This window comes from Salvelinus sp. IW2-2015, linkage group LG26 (genome assembly GCF_002910315.2).
Source record: "Salvelinus sp. IW2-2015 linkage group LG26, ASM291031v2, whole genome shotgun sequence".
Classification (NCBI taxonomy): domain Eukaryota; kingdom Metazoa; phylum Chordata; class Actinopteri; order Salmoniformes; family Salmonidae; genus Salvelinus; species Salvelinus sp. IW2-2015.
The window spans coordinates 12,799,545-12,823,698 of NC_036866.1; the positions used below are offsets into that span (position 1 = coordinate 12,799,545).

The following is a 24,154-nucleotide window of genomic DNA, read 5'->3' on the forward strand; positions in this document are numbered from 1 at the left end:
CTCCTGCGTTGTCTTGGCTGTGTGCTTAGGGTTGTTGTCCTGTTGGAAGGTGAACCTTCGCCCCAGTCTAAAGTCCTGAGTGCTCTGGAGCAGGTTTATCAAGGATCTCTCTGTACTTTGCTCCGTTCATCTTTCCCTCGATCCTGACTAGTCTCCCAGTCCATTCCACTGAAAAACATCCCCACAGCATGATGCTGCCACCACCATGCTTCACCATAGAGATGGTGCCARGTTTCCTCCAGACGGGACACTTGGCATCCAGGCCAAAGAGTTCAATCTTGGTTTCATCAGAACAGAGATGTTTCTCATGGTCTGAGAGTCCTTTAAGTGCCTTTTGGCAAACTCCAAGCGGGGTGTCATGTGCCTTTTACTGAGGAGTGGCTTCCGTCTGGCCAGTCATGATTGGGAGTCCCACAGGGTGGCGCACAATTGGCCCAGTGTCGTCCGGATTAGGGTAGGGTTTGGTCGGGGGGGCACATCGCGCTCTAGCAACTCCTTGTGGCAGGTCGGGTGCCTGCAGGCGGACCTCGGTCTTCAGTTGAACGGTGTTTCCTCAGACACATTGGTGCAGCTGGCTTCCGGGTTAAGCGGGCAGGTATTAAGAAGAACGGTTGGCGGGTCATATTTCGGAGGACGCATGACTCGACCAGCGATGAGACAAAATCGAAATCGGTGAGACTTTTTTTGTAAAAAAACAWCAATAATAATAATAAATTGCAGAAACATCTCAAGGATGATCAATGGAAACAATTCACCTTAGCTSAATTTCGAGTCTCAAAGCAAAGGGTCTGAATACTTATGTAAATAACATACTTCAGTTATTTATTTTTTTGACATTTGCAAACATTTCTAAAAACCTGTTTCGCTTTGTCACTTTATGGTGTGTTGACGATGAGGGAAAACATTAATTTAATCAATTTTAGAATAAGGCTGTAACGTAACCAAATGTGGAAAAAGGGAAGGGGTCTGAATACACTATCTTGGTTAAATTATAAAAATATTTGTTAATACTGTAATCCCCAATCTAGCCTAACTGTGCCAGGACATAGTAGTCTTGTCAGGACTGGTGAGTGTTGTTGACTTCAAAAGCAGAAATAACAATATACTGAAACTGAGGTTGGAACCTGGTGTATTGGCACCGACTACCATTGCAAACACCAAACTTTTGTGATCTTTMCTATCCATGAAAGGCAATGGCTGCATGCTCATTACTGCTTCTCTAACTTCTCAAATTTTTTAAAGACTGATCCATTGAGACCAGATGGCAAAAGTGTTTAATACATTTCATATCAAAACCACAACCCTAACTGAACTCAGCTATTCACCTCAGGAAAAAGCAAAGCATTAAATGGTATCTTTATTAAAGCCATGTCCACTTTGCTGACTGCTGGGGTCTGATTGACAGCAGACTGATAGACTCAAAACCTCCACGGACCTTTGTGTGTCCTGGCATGACCTGGAATGCAGAGTCATTTACAGTCACATCTTCATTCTAATCTACTGTAAGATATACATGGGCAATTTTAACTTTCTCATAAATCATGCACTGATGTGGAAGACAAAAAATAATAAACAAGTAAGGAGAAGGGCTTGAAAAACGTCCAAATGACTAATTCGAGTTAGAAAGGACTTGGAGCACTCAACCGAAAAAGCAAGAAGATGTCAGCTTGACATCAAAACGTCAGTCACCTCTTCGCATCCAATACAATGGATTAAAGTGAGCCAAAATAAATCAATCTCTGCTTTTTSTTGTTTAGTGCTCCAACTTCTTTCTACCTTAAATTACCCATTCTGGAAGTTTTTCTTGGTAAGCCCTTCTCATGATTTTTCATTGTTGTTGAGCACCCCTCCTTTCCTTTGTTTGATGAAGTGCGAAGCGCCACCTGAACTCCCAACACTCAAAACAAGTAAGGACTTGACACTCATGAAATGCAGCAGTAAAAGCCAGTCAGTCTATCGGAGTCCATAATGCTCTGCTTCTCTTCCTTCTACATGGCTCTAACATAACCTCCTTAGGGGTATAACACTGCCTGCCTGAGTGGAGCCCTGCTGTTTCCGTCTCTGGCTCCCCTCTGACTTAATGCTCTCTCCCATCGGTCTCAATTGGAATGATGGAGATGGATCCAGCATTACTCTGTCATTCACCCAGAAACCCGACTCGGCTGGGACAGACAGACTGTGGTTTGTTGAACATCATGCTCCAGCACACAGAGATATCAACACACATCGATTGGTTTGTTGGGCTTCATCATAGCCAGTTTATCAAACCTAATGTTGTGACATTATGTGGCATTCTAAATGAATAGGACTCATCCGTTCCGAAACCTACAGTAGACAGGATATGAACATCTGCAGAGAACAACGTGTCAATATTGGAACGACTAAATATGTGAATCTGTCAGGAGGACAGGTGAACTGAGCACAAATCTAGATCATGTTGTAAAAATAAACCTTTATTTTAGGGGCTTTGGTTTACTTTCCCACACTGTCAAGTAGAGGATAGATTAACTAGTCCTATGAGCACCAATTCTTTGGCTGTGTGTGTCAGCATATCCTCCCTTAGGGAGATGTGTGCTTCTGTAGGGCCACCGGGAGCAGAGCTGCGTCCTGCTCCTTAGGCGGAGTTAAAAACAGCTCAGACCTCCAGGCAGAGAGGAGATGGGATCACACACACACACTCTTATGCAATTTCTGTTTTCATCACTTACTGGGTCCTTGGATCGGAACTGAGTGGTTATCCCTCGCTGATCCCAAAAACTGCAGAGAGTTGTTGTGAGCAGCATGAAAGTCCTTTTAGGGTGAACTTAGGGGAGCATGGCAGTTAAAGAGCATGTGTAGTAGCTAGGTTAGGTTTCATTCAGTTTACACCATGAATAATCAGGGTGGTGATGGATGAGAGCAGCACATTTTCCTCTGGTGATTAAGAGCTAATGCTCTTGTTTATCTTGACTAGAGTCTGTCTGACACAGGAGCCATAGCGTAAACGCTGTATGGGCACGACAGTAGCAATGCACACCTTCCAAAATTCCTGGGTTAGGCTGGTCAAAACAACAATATATAAAATATGCCATTTGGAGGACACTTTTCTACAAAGAAACTTACAGTCGTAAGTGCATACATTTTACGTATGGGCGGTCCCGGGAATCAAACCCATTACCCTGGCGTTACAAGCACCATGCTCCACCAACTGAGCTACAAAGGACCTCATCTGGGCTCAGCAAGAGGCTGACCATAGATCGCTCAACCACAGCTTTATATGGAGGGACTACGGTTGAATAAGGAGCTAAAAACATGCCCTTCCATGTCAGAGACAAACTTGTGAAATGTGTGGCTAGGTACTGTCAGATAGTCTGGCTGACACCTAACTCCAAGTCCTCCTGCATTCAGAGTCGGGGAAAGGCTATTTTGAGTCGGGGAAAGGCTAATGACGTTGTCATTGCAGGCAATCTCAACGCTGTGTGTTACAGGGAAGACATCCTCCTCCCTCATGTGGTACCCTTCCTGCAGGCTCATCCTGACATGACCCTCCAGCATGACAATGACACCAGCCATACTGCTCATTCTGTGCGTGATTTCCTGCAAGACAGGAATGTCAGTGTTCTGCCATGGCCAGCAAAGCGCCCGGATCTCAATCCCATTGAGCACGTCTGGGACCTGTTGGATCGGTGGGTGAGGGCTAGGGCCATTCCCCCCAGAAATGTCCGGGAACTTGCAGGTGCCTTGGTGGAAGAGTGGGGTAACATCTCACAGCAAGAACGGGCAAATCTGGTGCAGTCCATGAGGAGGAGATGCACTGCAGTACTTAATGCAGCTGGTGGCCACACCAGATACTGACTGTTACTTTTGACATCCCCTTTGTTCAGGGACACATTACTCCATTTCTGTTAGTCACATGTCTGTGGAACTTGTTCAGTTTATGTCTCAGTTGTTGAATCTTGTTATGTTCATATAAATATTTAAACATGTTTGCTGAAAATAAACGCAGTTGACAGTGAGAGGACATTTCTTTTTTTGCCGAGTTTATGTTATGCCTATTTTTTTGTTGTTGCACGAATGTATTTTGTGTGAAGAAAAAGCTATAGTTGCTCAGCCCTGATCACTCTACTAAAGCTAACAAAAAACTTGACTTTCAATATAAAAACACAGATGAAATGGTTTTTAAAAAAYGCAGATTTTTTTGATGGTCTGCGTTTTGAAAATGCAGATTTCTGAACTCCCCTGGAATTAGCCTAGTGCGCATGTGCACCCAGCCATATCCTGTCCCAAGCTTGTTTTCGCCAGTTGTCCCTGGCTAACCTATGCTAATTTTGGTCCTCATTGTCAAACATAAATACTGCACACTCAACTTCAAAACTCATTTGCTAGTTATACAATCATGTAAGTGATACATTTTCTGGAAAGAAACGTTAAAATAATATATTGAATATTCATGGCTGGTTCGGGCCATATGTCGTGTCGTAAGACAATGGTGGCAAAGGATATTATTGCTACCTAAAGGCGTCAGCATGCTTCAGTTCGGCTGGCATCTAGCCGAACTCGACTAGGAGAACCGAACAAGCATGCCCGCATACTCCCTGAAAAGACATTATCTTGAAAAACAAGAAAAAGGCTACAATAGTACTGTTTGTCCATTTTGAGACACCGTCGCCATTATACACTTCCTCAAAATAGTCTGAATTAATTTAAGATAACGCAAGAAATCTGGTCATAAATTGACATAGTCACTCAATTTTACATCATTTGGTGCAGTATTTCTCAATGAAAAAATGTGCATGAAAACTTGTCGTCTCTCATTGAATGATTAAGGCTTTATTGAAAAATCCGTACTGTTGACCAATCACCGACAAAAAGTCGGAGACTTCGGCTACCGACTTTGGCTTGCCTCCAGAAAATAGTTTGTGTGCCCGAACAGCATAAAAAGTCCAAAATGAACAAAAACGGCACAAAATGTCATCATATGCATGAACTCTTACGAACTGTTTTGGCTGGTAAGCATGCGGATGACTTAACGTGGATCCAAGTTCAGTTTTGGCATAGGGTAAAGACGACCGCATGCTTCCCATCCGAAACAGTTCGGAACAGTTTGTGCATATATTATGATGACATTTGTTTGTTTTGGTGTTCCCTGGGGTTTTGTCGGCTGTTCGTGTACACAACATTTTTTCTCAAGGCCAGCCAAAGTCTACGCTCCTTCATCTGTGATTGGTCAACTGTAGGGGTGATGAGTTTCTTCTTCTTGGCAATTCAGCCCAAAACTCAGTGTGGATTCAACATTGCGAACGACAACTTAGATCATCGACTGACCGAGGATGTAAAGTACCTTCACCACTACGGTTCTAGCCAAGCATATATAAAGACCAGCATCTAAATGGCAGGATGTGTGGGGAATGGGAAGATCAAAGTCTACGCTCCTTCATCTGTGATTGGTCAACTGTAGGGGTGATGAGTTTCTTCTTCTTGGCAATTCAGCCCAAAACTCAGTGTGGATTCAACATTGCGAACGACAACTTAGATCATCGACTGACCGAGGATGTAAAGTACCTTCACCACTACGGTTCTAGCCAAGCATATATAAAGACCAGCATCTAAATGGCAATTCATGGAGAGGAGACTGCGGAGATGCTGGGTTCCGACACAACCACCTTTTCAAAAAAGTGGGCTAGGGTTCTCAACAAGTACTTCAAGGCAAAGAAAAAGAGAGTAGCCTTTCCACCGGCAGCGTGCCAATTGCATGCTCCTTCAAAACTTTATGAATCTGAGCATGTTGTGTGACAAAACTGAACATTTTAGAGTGGCCTTTTATTGTCCCTAACACAAGGTGCACCTGTATTTTGATAATGCTGTTGTCATGACGTTGCCCTGTTTGGGTACAGCAAGCCCCATCCCCCTCTCCCTGCCTCTCCCTGCCCCCTACAACTAGGCTGCTGTGGTCAGTGAGGTCGTAAATTCCTAGGGAAGACCCTGCCTTATGGCCACACAGTATAGAGATAGAGTGAGCTTTCATAGAGAACAAAGGAATTTCTTCCACCTCACAGAACTTGAGGTCCGAACAACATTTACGTTCCGGAGAAGGTATAAAAGATCGGTGAAGAATCCAGCTACGAACTGGTCCGTTTGTTACAATTTGGGGAAGCTCATGGGAGACGGTGCGGCCACATTACCATCTAATTGTTGTATAAGATGAATGAGTGAGTATGATTTTGGACTGTTTAATGAAGGAAACTCCAGTTCCCTTTTGAGTTTAACTAAATCATAGGACCGCCCATGAGCCCAGTTAGGGTCAGGCATCCTGGGACAGCCGCTTTTCTGCAATTCCGAATAAAACCCAACTTTGAGAAATTCTCAGTAGACCAGCTTACCTCGATAACGAGAGGGCCAAGGTTTGAGACCAGACTGCTGAATCTTTTAACCATACCACGTGGTTAAACTCTTAGACTATGGATACCGACAGAATAAGAACAAGTCTTTGATATGAATTACTAGTCTGCGGCTAGGAATTCGGTATCATTGAACGCGAAGAACGACAACCGCCGAAACATTCATTCTACAACAACACGAATTAATGTCACTCTGAACTACCCRCTCTAACCACGACAGAGAGAGAGAGAGAGGACGGAAACTCTCCAACAGAAACTAACTTTTCAATAGCGATCAAGACGACACATTGAGCGTGTGTAAATATATATATTGATTGCAATTGTTCCCGAATGAGTGAGCGTTCATGTGCAAAGGATTAGTATTTCAATTGTTATAATTATCAACTTTGTAGTGTCTCATCTCAGTTGACCCCCACTTCCCCTTTTGTCCACCAAGCTGCGATACCGGTTTAGCCCACTAGGGCACATTCTCCTATCATTTCTTGTAAACATATTTACTTGGTTTGTTTTGTTTATGCATTTCTGTGTATTACTTAGTTAGTAATAAATAAATGATTTAAGACAATTGATGTATGGATGACTCATATTGAAGACTGGGTTCATGCAGATAACCAACAATTTACGACGTTTGGAATGAGACTAACGTGAGGTAAAGTAAATAATTCATTAATTAAGAAGACGAATTGATCAGATATGAAAATATCTGAAAGGTTATATTAGGAAATTATAACTTTGTAATCTGAATATTTTCCTTGGTGCCCCGACTTCCTAGTTAATTACAGTTACATGATTAATCAGTTTAATCGCGTAATACTAATTACAGAGAATCTTTGATAAAAACTAAGTCTTCAATTTAATGATGCCAAAGACACGACACTGTTCAATCAGCTTCTTAATATGCCACACCTGTCAGGTGGATGGATTATCTTGGCAAAGGAGAAATTTTCACTAACAGGGATGTAAACACATTTTTCCACAAAATTTGAGAGTAATAATATTTTTGTACATATGGATCTTTTTTCTGGGATCTTTTATTTCAGCTCAAGAAACATGGGACCAACACTTTACATGTATTTATATTTTGTTCAGTATATATACACTGCTCAAAAAAATAAAGGGAACACTTAAACAACACAATGCAACTCCAAGTCAATCACACTTCTGTGAAATCAAACTGTCCAACATTTAGGGAAGCAACACTGATTGACAATAAATTTCACATGCTGTTGTGCAAATGGAATAGACAACAGATAGAAATTATAGGCAATTAGCAAGACACCCCCAATAAAGGAGTGGTTCTGCAGGTGGTGACCACAGACCACTTCTCAGTTCCTATGCTTCCTGGCTGATGTTTTGGTCACTTTTGAATGCTGGCGGTGCTTTCACTCTAGTGGTAGCATGAGACAGAGTCTACAACCACACAACAAGTGGCTCAGGTAGTGCAGCTCATCCAGGATGGCACATCAATGCGAGCTGTGGCAAGAAGGTTTGCTGTGTCTGTCAGCGTAGTGTCCAGAGCATGGGGCGCTACCAGGAGACAGGCCAGTAACATCAGGAGACGTGGAGAGGCCGTAGGAGGGCAACAACCCAGCAGCAGGACCGCTACCTCCGCCTTTGTGCAAGGAGGAGCACTGCCAAGCCCTGCAAAATGACCTCCAGCAGGCCACAAATGTGCATGTGTCTGCTCAAACGGTCAGAAACAGACTCCATGAGGGTGGTATGAGGGCCCGACGTCCACAGGTGGGGTTGTGCTTACAGCCCAACACCGTGCAGGAAGTTTGACATTTGCCAGAGAACACCAAGATTGGCAAATTTGCCACTGGCGCCCTGTGCTCTTCACAGATGAAAGCAGGTTCACACTGAGCACATGTGACAGACGTGACAGTCTGGAGACGCCGTGGAGAACGTTCTGCTGCCTGCAACATCCTCCAGCATGACCGGTTTGGCGGTGGGTCAGTCATGGTGTGGGGTGGCATTTCTTTGGGGGCCGCACAGCCCTACATGGGCTCGCCAGAGGTAGCCTGACTGCCATTACGTACCGAGATGAGATCCTCAGACCCTTGTGAGACCATATGCTGGTGCGGTTGGCCCTGGGTTCCTCCTAATGCAAGACAATGCTAGACCTCATGTGCTGGAGTGTGTCAGCAGTTCCTGCAAGAGGAAGGCATTGATGCTATGGACTGGCCCGCCTGTTCCCCAGACCTGAATCCAATTGAGCACATCTGGGACATGTCTCGCTCCATCCACCAACGCCACGTTGCACCACAGACTGTCCAGGAGTTGGCGGATGCTTTAGTCCAGGTCTGGAGGAGATCCCTCAGGAGACCATCGCGCACCTTATCAGGAGCATGCCCAGGCGTTGTAGGGAGGTCATACAGGCACGTGGAGGCCACACACACTACTGAGCCTCATTTTGACTTGTTTTAAGGACATTACATCAAAGTTGGATCAGCCTGTAGTGTGGTTTTCCACTTTAATTTTGAGTGTGACTCCAAATCCAGACCTCCATGGTTGATAAATTTGATTTCCATTGATCATTTTTGTGTGATTTTGTTGTCAGCACATTCAAAACTATGTAAAGAAAAAAGTATTTAATAAGAATATTTCATTCATTCAGATCTAGGATGTGTTATTTTAGTGTTCCCTTTATTCTCTAACATTGAAACTAAGGAATCCGATCTGTACTTTTTGACCAGCAGGGTCAAATAATAATAATCACAGTGGTTGTAGAAGGTGCCACAGGTCAGCACCTCAGGAGTAAATGTCAGTTGGCTTTTCATAGCCGATCATTCAGAGTTAGAGACAGCAGGTGCGGTAGAGAGAGCGAGTCGAACACAGCAGCTCCAGGACAAGGTAGCACGCTTCACTGCTTTCTATATCATGACCTCTCTTCTTCCCATGTCTTTCCAGTCCTTTACTCTCATCCACCCGCTCCGTGCCAACAGAACTGACACCCATGTTGTTCTCATTCCAGCACAGCTATTGGTTCACCCCCCCCAAAAAAAACTGATCGGTTCTCTCAAAGCTCAGCCCATGTCTGTGCAAATACTGCATTACAATGGACTCCAGGCTAACAGTCAGATGCATGTTGAGACAATATCTCCACCCTGTGCAACAGCCTGAGGCCTGACTCGGTTTGACTCATACTTCAAAGATGTGAGCCTTACTGAGCTGCAATTTTCTCCTGAGACCTCCTCCTAGGCCTAGCCTATGTGTAAAGGTGTCCTGCTTGTGCACTTAGACAGAAATCATTGAATGTGTACTAAACCCTGCTGAATGCAAAAAGGCTGGGAAGGGCAGTCTGACTGAGTGTAAATCTTGACTGCTGAAGTATGGAGAAAGATGACAGCTTCTAGAGAGTAAGGATAAATCCAGACAGAAATGTTTTATGCATAGCAACAAGACCTAACAGCAAAATATAGTAACATGTGGGTAAGTGATAAAAAATGATTGTGTAATGTTTTACACACAACTTCTGCCAAACACTGAAATCAATCACTGACTAGAGCCAACTCCATGGCCTAAGAGTCATGAATGATAGAGATGGCTTTGAATGAATGGCAACCAGTAGAAAGAAGGTTCAGTAAGTTCGCCAGCTCCGCTGTATAATGAATGAATTTCCTCACTGTTCACTACCATTAAAGATTCATAACCCCTCCAGCATATCTCTCTACTTTGTGAAACATTGCATCAATGATGCCCTGACTCAAAGTCTGCATTCATCAGTTACAGTAACCATGTTTCCATAAATAGTTTTTATGAGTGTAAAGTCATACCGTTTATTTAAAAAAACAGGACAACTATGATGGAAAGATTAAGTTTCTGTACAATTCTTTACAATTAATCCACACATAAAATGGTCAACCGAATCGTTTCTAGTCATCTCTCCTCCTTCCAGGCTTTTTCATCTTTGAACTTATATGGTGATTGGCATCTACACTTTCATAGTATTACCACGACAACCGGCAAAACAGTTCGTCTTTCAATCACCCACGTGGGTATAACCAATGAGGAGATGGCACGTGGGTACCTGCTTCTATAAACCAATGAGGAGATGGGAGAGGCATGACTTGCAGCGCGATCTGCGTCAGAAATAGGAATGACTTCTATTTTAGCCGATGGCAACGCAGACGCTCGTTGGCGCGCGCGAGCAGTGTGGGTGCAATATTTGAATAACATTTATTTTGCAACGCTCGCGCACGCGACGTGTCCGGTCTGGTCAGCATGTTAGCATGTGCCTACTCTGCGCCACTCAGGAGGCAGAATAGGCACATTTGTCACAGTAGAGTTGAAAATGCGATGGAAACACATTGAAATTTTGATTTTATTCAGTACATGAAAACTTAAGTGAAAAAGTACATTTTGTGTGCACTATGTGAACATGCACTGACTTTTATCTGCAACAATTCCATTTGGTGGAAACACCACTGGTGGGAAAATGCGCATAATTTCTTTATGCAGATATTATGAATATTCGCATGAAAATCTGTCGTCAATTAGATGGAAACCTAGCTTGTAAAGTAGAATATTCAGTGCAGTAAATAATTGATTGAGTTATGCTAACCTGTGTGGCCATCTGACTAAGACAGAATTCAGATCTCCTTTACTAGAGCAGGTTACGTTCTTGTGGGTCTTAGAGGTCTGTGCAGAATGCTGCTAGCAGTCCAGCAATATAGTTGATATTACTGGCCCCTGAGGAGTTCTATGATAATGTCTGGTGTTTGACCCATAATGATGAGTTATTGAATTATAGTGTCATAAATAATCTGGTGTGGCACAGCGCCTTCAGCAGACAAAATTAAGTGGCTTTTGCACAGATGACTACTGCTCTCAAAACATTACCCGTGTGAACTATCACCCCTGAATACCTCCCATGCTTTAGGTGAAACCGCTGCTCAATCTGCCTTCATATTTAGAGACAGGTAAAGTAGTGAAGACTGAGATAAAGACTGAGATACTCTCCTTAATATAAACACTTGAACACTGAAACAGAGCATTCCCAGTCTAAACACWTCACTGTGTCATGCAGACTCTGGACGTTGAAGTCCTAACATCTTTGAAGATAAAATACAGAGGCATTAGAGTGGGAGACAGAGGAGGAGATAATCCACCCCCCCCCCCCAAAAAAAGGAACAATAATCTGGAAAAGTTTTGATAGAGGATTTAGCGGGGACCGAGCTAGCTTCAAACAGCTCTGGATTCTCTCAGACTTCAGTAAGAGGATATGAAATTATAATAGCTCCACTTAATAGTGTGCACAGCACCCACCTTGTAACTAGAATCAACAGCAACCTTTGGTTTGAAAGTCCTCTGAGGTTACACAACAGGGCAGCGTGACACTGAAGTCATCAGTGTAATAAAGTCTGAACTGAAGTTGMGCTCAGCCCTCACCTGCAGACTGACACACACAGAGTACAGGTAATGACGATGGTGCCTTCATGATTTTTCAAAATAATTAAAATGGAAAACTGAGCTTACATGAAAACATATGTACAAGGGTAGCCAAACAAACAGCCAAAAAAACAAGGATGTTCCCATCTAGTCTATTTTCCCACATACTTTGAGGCAATGCTTACGTCTGGATATGCAAGCAAGCACACAACTTCTACGTCATAAGGACTAAGCAAATCTGACCGAAAAAGATCCAGGAGGACTCCAGTCTAAGTCCTGGACAGCAAGATTTAAGGAAACCCTGAGAGTGGCACGTCGCTCCAGAGTGAGAAAGAGGAAATAACGTGAGGGATGCAGATGAATCAATGGTAGCGGGCACACCATTGTGCCACTGTCAGCATTTCTGACAGCAGCAGCCTACAGAAGAGAACAGAGAGGGAGAGAGAGAGAAGGAGAGAGGGATGGATGCTGAGGAACGAGTGGCTGAGCCAAGGAATTCACTGACTCACAAGTGGAGGGGAGAGGTGTGGTACAAGTGTGGACTCTGAGGATGGAGGAAGGAGAGAACCAAGGAGAGGATGAGGCTGGGGGCAGGAGAGAATCAAGGAGATGAGAGGACGAGGCTGGGGGCAGGATAGAACCAAGGAGATGAGAGGACGAGGCTGGGGGCAGGATAGAACCAAGGAGATGAGAGGATGAGGCTGGGGGCAGGAGAGAACCAAGGAGATGAGAGGACGAGGCTGGGGGCAGGAGAGAACCAAGGAGATGAGAGGATGAGGCTGGGGGCAGGAGAGAACCAAGGAGATGAGAAGATGAGGCTAGAGGAAGGAGAGAACCAAGGAGAGGAGGTAGGGCATGCCTAAGTGAGATTAATTATGTCAGCCTGACAGGGGAACTGTTCATTGATCTAAAGAGAAAAATGACAGTTGCTTGAGTGTGAAGGCCTGAATGGAACAAAATGGTGAGATGGTTATTTCACGAGTCACGGTTACCCCCACACCATATTCTCACTAAGTAACGTGATGATCTCATGTAGAATTAACACTCAACAATATGGAGAGTAGAGCTGGGTGATATGGACAAAAAAATCCATATCGGGATAAATTGCCTGAATTGATGCGATAATGATAAATAGAACGTTAAGTTTAACATTCATGTGCAACACTGTTTTTATTATTATCATCCTTTAAAAACTACTAATGGTTGTAGCCATCAATTGTCCAATTAACAATCACCCATAACAGCACACTAAGTGTCAAACTTCACATTAGTCAAGTATAGGCTACTTATCGCAATGAACAATATCAGAAAAATGCCTGTGATAAGTGATCAGTGTCAATCATTTTTGGTTTAATGTCCCAGCTCTAATGGAGTCAAAAAAAAAAAAAAAATGTACACCTTTATTTAACAAGGCAAGTCAGTTAAGAACACATACTTATTTTCAATGACGGCCTAGGAACGGTGGGTTAACTGCCTTGTTCAGGGGCAGAATGACAGATTTTTACCTTGTCAGCTCAGGGATTCAATCTTGCAAAACTTACGGTTAACTAGTCCAATGCTCTAACCACCTGCCTCACGAGGAGCCTGCCTGTTACGCGAATGCAGTAAGAAGCCAAGGTAAGTTGCTAGCTAGCATTAAACTTATCTTATAAAAAACAATCAATCAATCATAATCACTAGTTATAACTACACATGGTTGATGATATTACTAGTTTATCTAGCGTGTCCTGCRTTGCATATAATCGATGAGGTGCGCAATCGCGAAAAAGGACTGTCGTTGCTCCAACGTGTACCTAACCATAAACATCAATGGCTTTCTTAAAATCAATACACAGAAGTATATATTTTTAAACCTGCATATTTAGCTAAAAGAAATCCAGGTTAGCAGGCAAAATTAACCAGGTGAAATTGTGTCACTTCTCTTGCGTTCATTGCACGCAGAGTCAGGGTATATGCAACAGTTTGGGCCGCCTGGCTCATTGCGAACTAATTTGCCAGAATTTTACGTAATTATGACATAACATTGAAGGTTGTGCAATGTAACAGGAATATTTAGACTTATGGATGCCACCAGTTAGATAAAATACGTAACGGTTCCGTATTTCACTGAAAGAATAACTGTTTTGTTTTCGAGATGATAGTTTCCAGATTCGACCATATTAATGACCTAAGGCTCGTATTTCTGTGTGTTATTATGTTATAATTAAGTCTATGATTTGATAGAGCAGTCTGACTGAGCGGTGGTAGGCAGCAGCAGGCTCGTAAGCATTCATTCAAACAGCACTTTCATGCGTTTTGCCAGCAGCTCTTTGCAATGCTTCAAGCATTGCGCTGTTTATGACTTCAAGCCTATCAACTCCCGAGATTAGGCTGGTGTAACCGATGTGAAATGGCTAGCTAGTTAGCGGGGTGCGCGCTAATAGCGTTTCAAACGTCACTCGCTCTGAGACTTGGAGTAGTTGTTCCCCTTGCTCTGCATGAGTAACGCTGCTTTGAGGGTGGCTGTTGTCGATGTGTTCCTGGTTCGAGCCCAGGTAGCGGCGAGGAGAGGGATGGAAGCTATACTGTTACACTGGCAAATACAAAAGTGCCTATAAGAACATCCAATAGTCAAAGGTATATGAAATACAAATCGTATAGAGAGAAATAGTCCTATAATTCCTATAATAACTACAACCTAAAACTTCTTACCTGGGAATATTGAAGACTCATGTTAAAAGGAACCACCAGCTTTCAYATGTTCTCATGTTCTGAGCAAGGAACTTAAACGTTAGCTTTCTTACATGGCACATATTGCACTTTTACTTTCTTCTCCAACACTTTGTTTTTGCATTATTTAAACCAAATTGAACATGTTTCATTATTTATTTGAGGCTAAATTGATTTTATTGATGTATTATATTAAGTTAAAAGTGTTCATTCAGTATTGTTGTAATTGTCATTATTACAAATAAAATAAAAAATTTAAATTTTTGGTATAAATCGGCCGATTAATCGGTATCGGCTTTTTTTGGTCCTCCAATAATCGGTATCGGCGTTGAAAAATCATAATCGGTCGACCTCTACAATCAACCACAGATCAGTGAGATCTTATCCTTATTTAGCAGTAACATTCTGATTACAGGGCACTACAGTGCGACCATTTTACTTACATATGCCCCTAAATATTTTGCTGTGCTACCTGGAATGAAAACTTAGGAGCACCAATGCACCTATAAAAATGTGAGATTCTAACTTTAATATCTCAAATACTTAATTCATTGTGCTGCTAAATTTCCTTGAATGCGTGGCGCCTACATTTTTCAATGTATGTTTGTTCCTCTTTCCATAAGTTATGATGATTTAATGAATAGCCTTGGCCTATTGGTGGGATGGCTTAGGCCTACTCTACTTATTTAGAATGGTCAGGCTGTCAACTAAGCATGCACCTTTATGATCTCTTATCTGACCAAACAATGGCCAAGGAAAGAGCCATTCTGAGCAGACAGCAGCAGATGAAGTTGGCCTGTGGAGCTGGAGCACCTACAAATCAGTCCATTATGGCTTATCAGCTGAACCTTCTAATTGGAAGAACTACACCATAAGGCGTGGCACACACACACACGACTTTAATGGGTGTATGCGGGTGAAAGTATGAGTGAAAGACTAGTAGCTAAATTTAGACTTGACTGTAAAGTCAAGATAGCAGAGTGAAAGGACCTGGAATGTTAGAAATAATTCTTCCTGACATAACTTCAATAAAACAGACAAATATCAGCAGGGAAGCCAAATAATCTCAGGTTGAATTTTTACACGACAGGAGCGTCAGGTTGGGGAGATATCACCAGTAGCTTAAATGATCATCCATACCGCCCTAACAGATCCACAGACGATGCAATCTCTATTGCAGTCCACACTGCCCTTTCCCACCTGGACAAAAGGAACACCTATGTGAGAATGCTATTCATTGACTAGAGCTGAGCGTTCAACACCATAGTGCCCTCAAAGCTCATCACTAAGCTAAGGACCCTGGGACTAAACACCTCCCTCTGCAACTAGGTCCTGGACTTCCTGACGGGCTGCCCCCAGATGGTAATGCTAGGTAACAACACATACGCCACGCTGATCCTTAACACGGCCCCATTCTCATCGACAGGGCTGTAGTGGAGCAGATTGAGAGCTTCAAGTTCCTTGGTGTCCACATCACCAACAAACTAACATGGTCCAAGCACATCAAGACAGTCGTGATGAGGGCACAACAAACCTATTACCCCTCAGGAGACTGAAAAAATGTGTCATGGGTCCTCAGATCCTCAAAAGGTTCTACAACTGCACCATTGAGAGCATCCTGACCAGTTGCATCACCACCTGGTATGGCAACTGCTCGGCCTCCAACCGCAAGGCACTACAGAGGGTAGTGCGTACGGCCTAGTATATCACTGGGGCCAAGCTTCCTGCCAACCAGGACCTCTATACCAGGCGGTGTCAGAAGAAGGCCCTAAAAAAATTGTCAAAGACTCTCTGCTACCACATGGCATGCGGTACCGGAGCGCCAAGTTTAGGTCCAAGAGGCTTCTAAACAGCTTCTACCCCCAAGCCATAAGAYTCCTGAACATCTAATCAAATGGCTACCCAGACTATTTGCATTGCCCCCCCCTCTTTTACACTGCTGCTACTCTGTTATTATCTATGCATAGTCACTTTAAAAACTCTACCTACATGCGTTACGTTCCCCAGTTTCTGTGTTGTGGGTTTGGTTGTGTGTGTGTGTTTCAGGATGGCTTCCTGAAATTCTAAGCAGCTGATTGGTCGGCTCCATCGATGATTGGAGATCTGACCCAGCACTCTCGCCAGGAGATACAGCTGTCTTCAATTACCGACTCGTTAGGAAAGAGAGAGCTTCTTGGTATGTCGTTGTTGGGCTGTATAATTGTTGTAAAGTATTTTGTAGCCGGTYCTGCAGATGTATGTGTATGTCAAAAGGACTGTGTTTTTGTTTATTGAACTTGTTTACTTACGTTAGTAATTATTCTGTTTTTGTCCCAGGGGGGAAGGCACCTTGGGAGTGCTTAGGCAAGAGGTCTGCGGGCATACATGTACCCGTAGTATTTTTATGTCTATGCACACTAGGTAAGACCTGGGAGGACCATCCCCTGTATTTTGGCTAGCGTGCCAGGTAAGGTATGAGAGGGGGCTCTTTGCTTTGGTTCCATCCAGCCCCTTTTCCCCAAATTACTGTGTGAAGGAGGAAATAAATTCCCAGTAACGGTAAAATTCTGTCATCCTTACCGCACCTGCAATCCCATAGCTCTTTCACTCCACAGGGAGTTGAGTGTAGCAGGATGTTGCGTTACCACCTCCAAGAGGCATGTGTAACATATTAACCGGTGTCCCCCACATTGACTATGTACCGGTACCCCCTGTGTCACGTCCTGACCATAGTGCTTATGTGTTTTGCTTGTTTTAGTGTTGGTCAGGACGTGAGCTGGGTGGGCATTCTATGTTATGTGTCTAGTTTGTCTGTTTCTGTGTTCAGCCTAATATGGTTCTCAATCAGAGGCAGCTGTCAATCGTTGTCCCTGATTGAGAATCATATATAGGTGGCTTGTTTTGTGTTGGGGATTTGTGGGTGGTTGTCTCCTGTGTCAGTGTTTGTGCCACACGGGACTGTGACGGTTAGTACGTTTGTTGTTTTGTATTGTGTCTAGTTATTAAATCATGGAAACTTACCACGCTGTACATTGGTCCTCCGATCCTTCTCGCCTCTCCTCGTCGGAGGAGGACGACTTAGACTGCCGTTACACCCTGTCTATAGCCTCGCAATTGCTATTTTACTGCTGCTCTTTAATTTTTTGTTACATGTATTTGTTTTCTTTACTGCATTGTTGGTTATGGGCTTATAAGCATTTCACAAAGATCTACACCTGTTGTATTCAGCACATGTGCCAAATAAAATGTGATTTGTCACACGTGATGTGACATTGTTGGTTTCCTGAAAAACAAGCCTAATTTGCTTTCCAAAGAATGTAGGTAAAGATGTATCAAACATCCCCAGGGACGCTGATCGAATTCCGTGAGAAAATTCTCTCTACATYATACGTCAGTTGGCATTCCTACACGGAAAGCTTTCATTGCATGTCTGTGGAAAGCGGTGTTTTCACTTACTTGCTGGTCTAAATTAAACTTAACTTGTCAAATTGCAAACATTTCGCTAACACTCCATCAGTTAGCCTCAGGGTGGGAAATTAACACCTGACAAATGCAGGTAGATTTTGGCCTTAGTGGGTAAGAATACCTATATTAGCCTAATGGACAACAATCCATAATGTGATAAATGGCCGGAGTTGATGCGATAACGATGAATAGAACAAGTTTAGAACAATGTGTACTATTTTATTAAATTATACTTTAAAAATGGTTACTAGTTTGTTGTAGCCATCAATTACCCATATGCCCAAGCTTATTTTATTTCAAATTTCTCTAGTATAGGCTACTATACTGAACAAAATTAGAAATGCAACAATTTTTTATGAGTTACAGTTCATAAGGAAATCAGACAATTGAAATATAAAGAAAGCCCATATCTACAGATTCCACATGACTGGGCAGGGGTGCAGCCATAGGAGAGCATTGGCCCATCCACTGGGAAGCCAGGCCCAGCCAATCAGAATGAGTTTTTCCCCACAAATGGCCTTTATTAGAGAAAAATACTTATGTTTCATCAGCCGTCCTGGTCTCAGACGATCCCGCAGGTGAAGAAGCCGAATGTGGAGGTCCTGGGCTGGCGTCGTTACACGTGGCCTGCAGTTGTGTGGCCAGTTGAAAGTACTGCCAAATACTCTAAAACAACATTGGAGGCGACTTATGGTAGAGAAATGAACATTCAATTMTCTGGCAACACCTCTGGTGGACATTCCTGCAGTCAGCATGCCAATTGCACGCCCCCTCAAAACTTGTATAAATAAAAAGACATCTGTGGCATTGCGTTGTGACAACTGCACATTTTAGAGAGCCTTTTATTGTCCCCGGCACTAGGTGCACCTGTGTAATGATCAGTCTGTTTAATCAGCTTCTTGATATGCCACACCTGTCAGGTGGATGGATAATCTTGGCAAAGGAAAAATGCTCAATAAAAGGGATGTAAACAAATTTCTGCACAAAATTTGAGAGAAATAAGCTTTTTGTGTGTATGGAACATTTCTGGGATCATTTATTTCATCTCATGAAACATGGGACCAACACTTTACATGCTGCGTTTATATTTTTGTTCAGTATATTATCGTAACAAACAATATCGTCAAAATGCCCGCAATAAGTGGTCGGTGTCGATCATTTTTAGTTTATCTTCCCAGCTCTATCTTAGCCCATTTCTGCAATAGGATATACTGTACCAGTACAAATCCCAGTGGCAGAATAGCATGGCTTCCATTTAGTCTACACTTCTCTACATAAGAAAACAATGTGTGTGAAGATCTCCATGCATGTATTCCTGCACATTCAGTGCAATGTGCACACTCAAACTGAACTTTTATTTTCACCCACAGCTAAGCAGCAACACTCCTGCATGTCCCTCCCTACACTGATTCATGGGAGTCTTGTCCTGAAGTATTGCCTTGCCTCTTGTCAGAGTCAGCGCTTTTCTCACAAGGGACATGATAACTGTATGTCAAGGCTGGAAGATTTTAAGAGGACCAGCTAACATAACGGGACTGACACAGCTGGCTCAGCAACTCCACACATACACACGTTAGGAGGAAATCCATTGCACACATTCCCGACGTAGCACATTCTGCTATTACGCAACCGCTATAAAAGGTATGTTATGTGACATGACATGCATGTTGACTGCACTGTCAATAAAGTCAGGCCCATATTTTAAAGTGAAATACGAGCTTGTGCTTTCAGAAATCTGTAACGTATCAATAAATCTTGCCAAAAAGTGAAACTGGGCTGGGGTGAATTTTAGAAATATCTTCACCTCATTTAGTTGACAGGAACACTGCACATTACTCAATATTTGTAGTTCTCACATCAGTGTCAAATTGCCAGTTAGGCCTAGCAATGAAGCTATTTATCATCGTATTCCCTGGCTAAAACAGATTAAATGAGAAGGATGAGTTTACAAAAAATACAGATAATAAGGAACTGCAATGGCCTAGTAGGCAAATTCCTTTTTTGAACCATCAGTTTTGCTACCAAAAATTCAGTGATAAGAAAAGTGATTTTAAAGAGAGCCAATCCACTATCACCAACATTTCAGAGATGAGCCGAACCTTCACAAACCTCATTATTTCCAGAGCCCTCAACAGAAGAAAAGACATGCAGAAAAGGTTTAATCAAGTGGGTTTCTGGCACTGTCGGATAAAGGGATTTGGAATCAGTCCACAGTGTTGACAGCCAAGAAAAATAGCAAGAAGAGAAAACCTACACTGTGTATTCAAATTCAGCTATATGAAATGTTCTCATCTGGCCATTGCAGAGGATTGTAAACATTGTAGCACAGCCATCATACATAACCTTTTTTTTAATCTTTCTGAATAGACTACAGTATAGGTAACCTAGGCTATACCTCAAAGTTATACCCTGATGAAGACAGCTTGTCTGTCGAAACGTTGGTTATAAGGTTATTAAATTATTGCATCTGAGCTCCTTGAGTGTGCGGCTCTCCTTTTCCTTTTCAAGTATACCTCAAAGTAGACCTATAGAATCATGGCCTGGGTAGAACTCGGATCAGGCAGGCAAGTATTGCTTACAGTTATTAGAAAAATAAGACAAACTGGGGAAAAATGAATAAAACAAGGAGTTTGCTTTTCAAATCATTGAATGCATTCTTCAGATTTATTTCAAAGATARTAGCTAGCTAGACAGCTAAACTATACCTGCCATATTTTACACACTACTCTTCAGGGCAGGGTCACTGTCAGTCAGTGGTGCACGGCTCCAGGATTTTTGGCCTCAAGTCGTAGGAGTCGACTCTTGCTCGACTCCCAAAATACACAAACGGATGCGCACACACCAACTCATTATTGCACTCTTACTAGGAAGTCTACATTTGCATTCTGGAGGACTGACATTACATTTACATTTAATGATAATAAATAAATAAATAAATGATGCTGCCCATTTGCTTATCAATTTAGTATATAAATGGCCTAGGTGATGTGTAGAAACTAGAATATTTCTGTGATATTTCTGCTGTCTTTTTATTTTTTAATCGAATAATTGACTCTTATAACGGAAGGCTTGTGTTTTTTATTGTAGGCGTGAAAATATTTCAACGTCATGTCTAGACGATAATAGGCTACACGGATAACTCGTGCTTGGCTGTCAAATGTATAGGTCTCCCCATAATATTTAAATTGATGAATTGTTATCATAATCATTATTTTAGCAATCCATGGTAGACGTTTTTCTATAATAACAATGCCCCCCATCCTGCTAATTTGAGTTGCTGAGTTGTATTTGCAATTGACTGTGTTAATGGATGAGAAATTTTAAATTTGCCATTTCCAAACGGTTTAGCGGGGATGATGCTTTGCGATCTATTGCCTAGGACAGAGCTCTCCAACGCTGTTCGTGTAGAGCTATTATCCTGTAGGTTTTCACTCCAAACCTAATCTGGCGCATCTGATTAAATAATTTGCTGGTTGATAAACTGAATCAGGTTAGTTACAACTGGGGTTGGGGTGAAACAGGGTTGGGGAGCCCTGACCTAGGACATCAACAGCCAGGGTTTCATTAAATAAACTGGGCACAATAGTTTTTATTGCACATTTAGGGTTAATTAAACTGATGCATTTGCCGATGTTCAACTTCAATTCACTGGCACCACGAAGAACAGCGTAGCCATACTCATTGATAACCAAAAACATAACGTGTATATTAGGCTAATTTACAAGGCATTGCTAGGCTAGACAAGACATTTCTAGATACAGATTACAAAGATGTGGTTCTGACTGCTCGACTCGCTTTCCCTCGCCTGCTCCTCGTTATGAAAAACGCTAGAGTGTGTTTGGTCTTCGGTCTGTTGCGTGTAGAATAGCTCAGCCTACTCATTGATAACCCCTACTTCAGTGAACTTGCGCGAGACATTGCAAGCCAAGAAATGGCGACATACAGTATTGCGATAGTCTACATCTTATTACCGATGCACGGTTCTGACGGTCTGCCTGGTGGCGGACACGTCTACCCATGCCTGGCTGTGCCCGCTCCCATCTCTTGCTAGCTTGCTATTTCTTTGCTGTGAGAGATGCAAGAGTTTGTGTACGTCAAATAGTTTCCTAAATTGCTAAAATACTGAATCCTAGGAGTCGATTCCGCTAGCTTGACACCCAGAAATGGGATCGACTCCTCACTACTACTGGCACGCTTCTTCATCAAGGAATTGTCGGATGCTTGCTAATGTCAAAGTTAAACATTTGACAAATTACTTATTTTCACCCTGTATGAAATGAAATTGATGTGGCATTCAGTGAGTTAGCTTGCTGCTAGCTGTAATCTCAATGACAGTCAGCCTAACCTGCTAGCTAGCTGAGTCGGTATGGCTAGCAGCTAGTAGTATAGCTTGCTTACACCCCTTGCATGGCTAGCTAGCCATGTTACCTGGCTAAAAAAAGATGGAACACAGAACCACAGCCACGGCTGGAACTGCATCAATACAGCTAGCTAATACAATGCCAGATATAGCTACAATCAATACAAATATTTAGTTACCGAAGTCGCTATCCATTCCATAGCTTACTCCAATGACAGTGTCCGCATCCTCGGATGCTGTGGCCCCGGAAAAAGGACTCGCTTCCCTGGCATCTGACAGCCGAACCGCTCCCTCAGCTACTGGCAGTGCTGCTTCCATCCAGACTCCCGGAGACAGGGCAAGCCCTCGGAATGAAAGACCAACTGCGAAGGCGCGATTCGAAAAATAAGAGAAAAATAACGGTTGTTATTCAAAGTCCTACAGCTAAACCATACGATGAAATTAAAACAATAAATTCAGTGTGATATCCGTTATGGACCAGGCATCCGTGCAGTGGTTATCAGCTCGTCGGCGGCACAGGTCCTCTCGGTTCGACTGCGCTTGATGCTGTGCATTCTGTCTCCCTCCGACTGATATTTGAAGAACTGCTGACATTGACTTGGCTGTACGTCACGCATTCTCCTGTGCAAGGCAAGGATAAATGAAATATAGATACAATAAACAAAATTAACTGCTTTGATTGAATCCTTCCTCTTTTAATTGACGAGGAAAACAAGTTTTATCCTCAAAAAGGGTGGCTAGCTACCGACCTTCGCCCCTGTCCATGACCTTTCAAAATGGATGATGACAAAATCTATTGACGCATGTATTCTGCACAAAGATGGAATACTCTGACTAACATATTGATTGATGCCATCAACAAAAGTCAGGGATTGCCTTTGATGTCTGATATCCTCCTCTTCCAACATCGAAAAACCTCATGTTGCAGAATGACTGACAGGCACCTGCAGAGGCGTGAAGGCTTCTGCTCTTCTTGGTAGGAGTTAAAAGGAAAATAGCATTTGTGGTATTATAGAATGGCTGGGCTTTGTTGTTATTTTGTCAACTATCAGGTCCTCAAGTTTATTCTGGTCGGCAAAGTGCTCTTCTTAACTTAATCAACTGAAAGAAGAGCTGTTGTTGTGAATGGCAATGTGAACTGCATTTCGAACTAACCTGACCCGTCCATAGTCCATCTACAGAACTTGATTAAATCTGACTGGTCTTAATGTAGATTATTAATCAAATGCAGATTCATCATGGCCATATACTGTACCACACCCCCTCGTGCCTTATTGCGTAATTATAAACCGGGTGGTTCGAGTCCTGAATGCTGGTTGAGTGAAATCCGTGGTATATCAGATCGTATACCACGGTATGACAAAAACGTTTTTGTTACTATTCTAATTGGTATCCAGTTTGTAATAGCAATAAGGCACCTCTGGGGTTTGTGGGGTATATGGCCAATATACCACAGCTAAGGGCTGTATCCAGCCCACACCTTCTCGGGCCTTATTGCTTAAGTATGAATTCAGTAGCCAACAGTCTCTGTCAACAGAGCAAAGGGATGACTGGCGAGTGACTATGGTAGCACCATTTTTGCTCTCAAATCCAGTAGAGAGCAGTATAACAACATTTATTTCAGCAGAACAGATTCACAAATTCAATTTCAAGCACTACCACTCATATGAAGGAATGCTCTCAGGTGGTAAATCTAAATTACTATTTCCTTTTTAGGTAATCAGTAACTTGAACTTCTTGTTGCATCACATGGAACAACCTTGTCCACATCATCAACTCCTGGCAAAACATCAGCATCGCAAAACTGGTTAGTAACAGGAACCATGGTTTTATTACTGTTCTACTTGTGTAGTATGTGATGGGAATTCAAAAC

The 24,154-nt window shown here is 42.7% G+C and overlaps 1 protein-coding gene across 1 annotated transcript in view; it reads right to left on the minus strand.

Annotated features, from left to right (window-relative positions):
• Positions 1-23,140, minus strand: part of LOC111952550 (phosphatidylinositol 4-phosphate 5-kinase type-1 gamma-like) — a 78,780-nt gene extending 55,640 nt beyond the window's left edge. Inside the window, exon 1 of the mRNA XM_023971357.2 lies at positions 22,461-23,140. Coding sequence (XP_023827125.1) covers positions 22,461-22,599 — 139 coding nt within the window. The 5' untranslated portion in view covers positions 22,600-23,140. The remainder of the gene's footprint in view (positions 1-22,460) is intronic.
• Between the last annotated feature and the right edge of the window lie 1,014 nt (positions 23,141-24,154).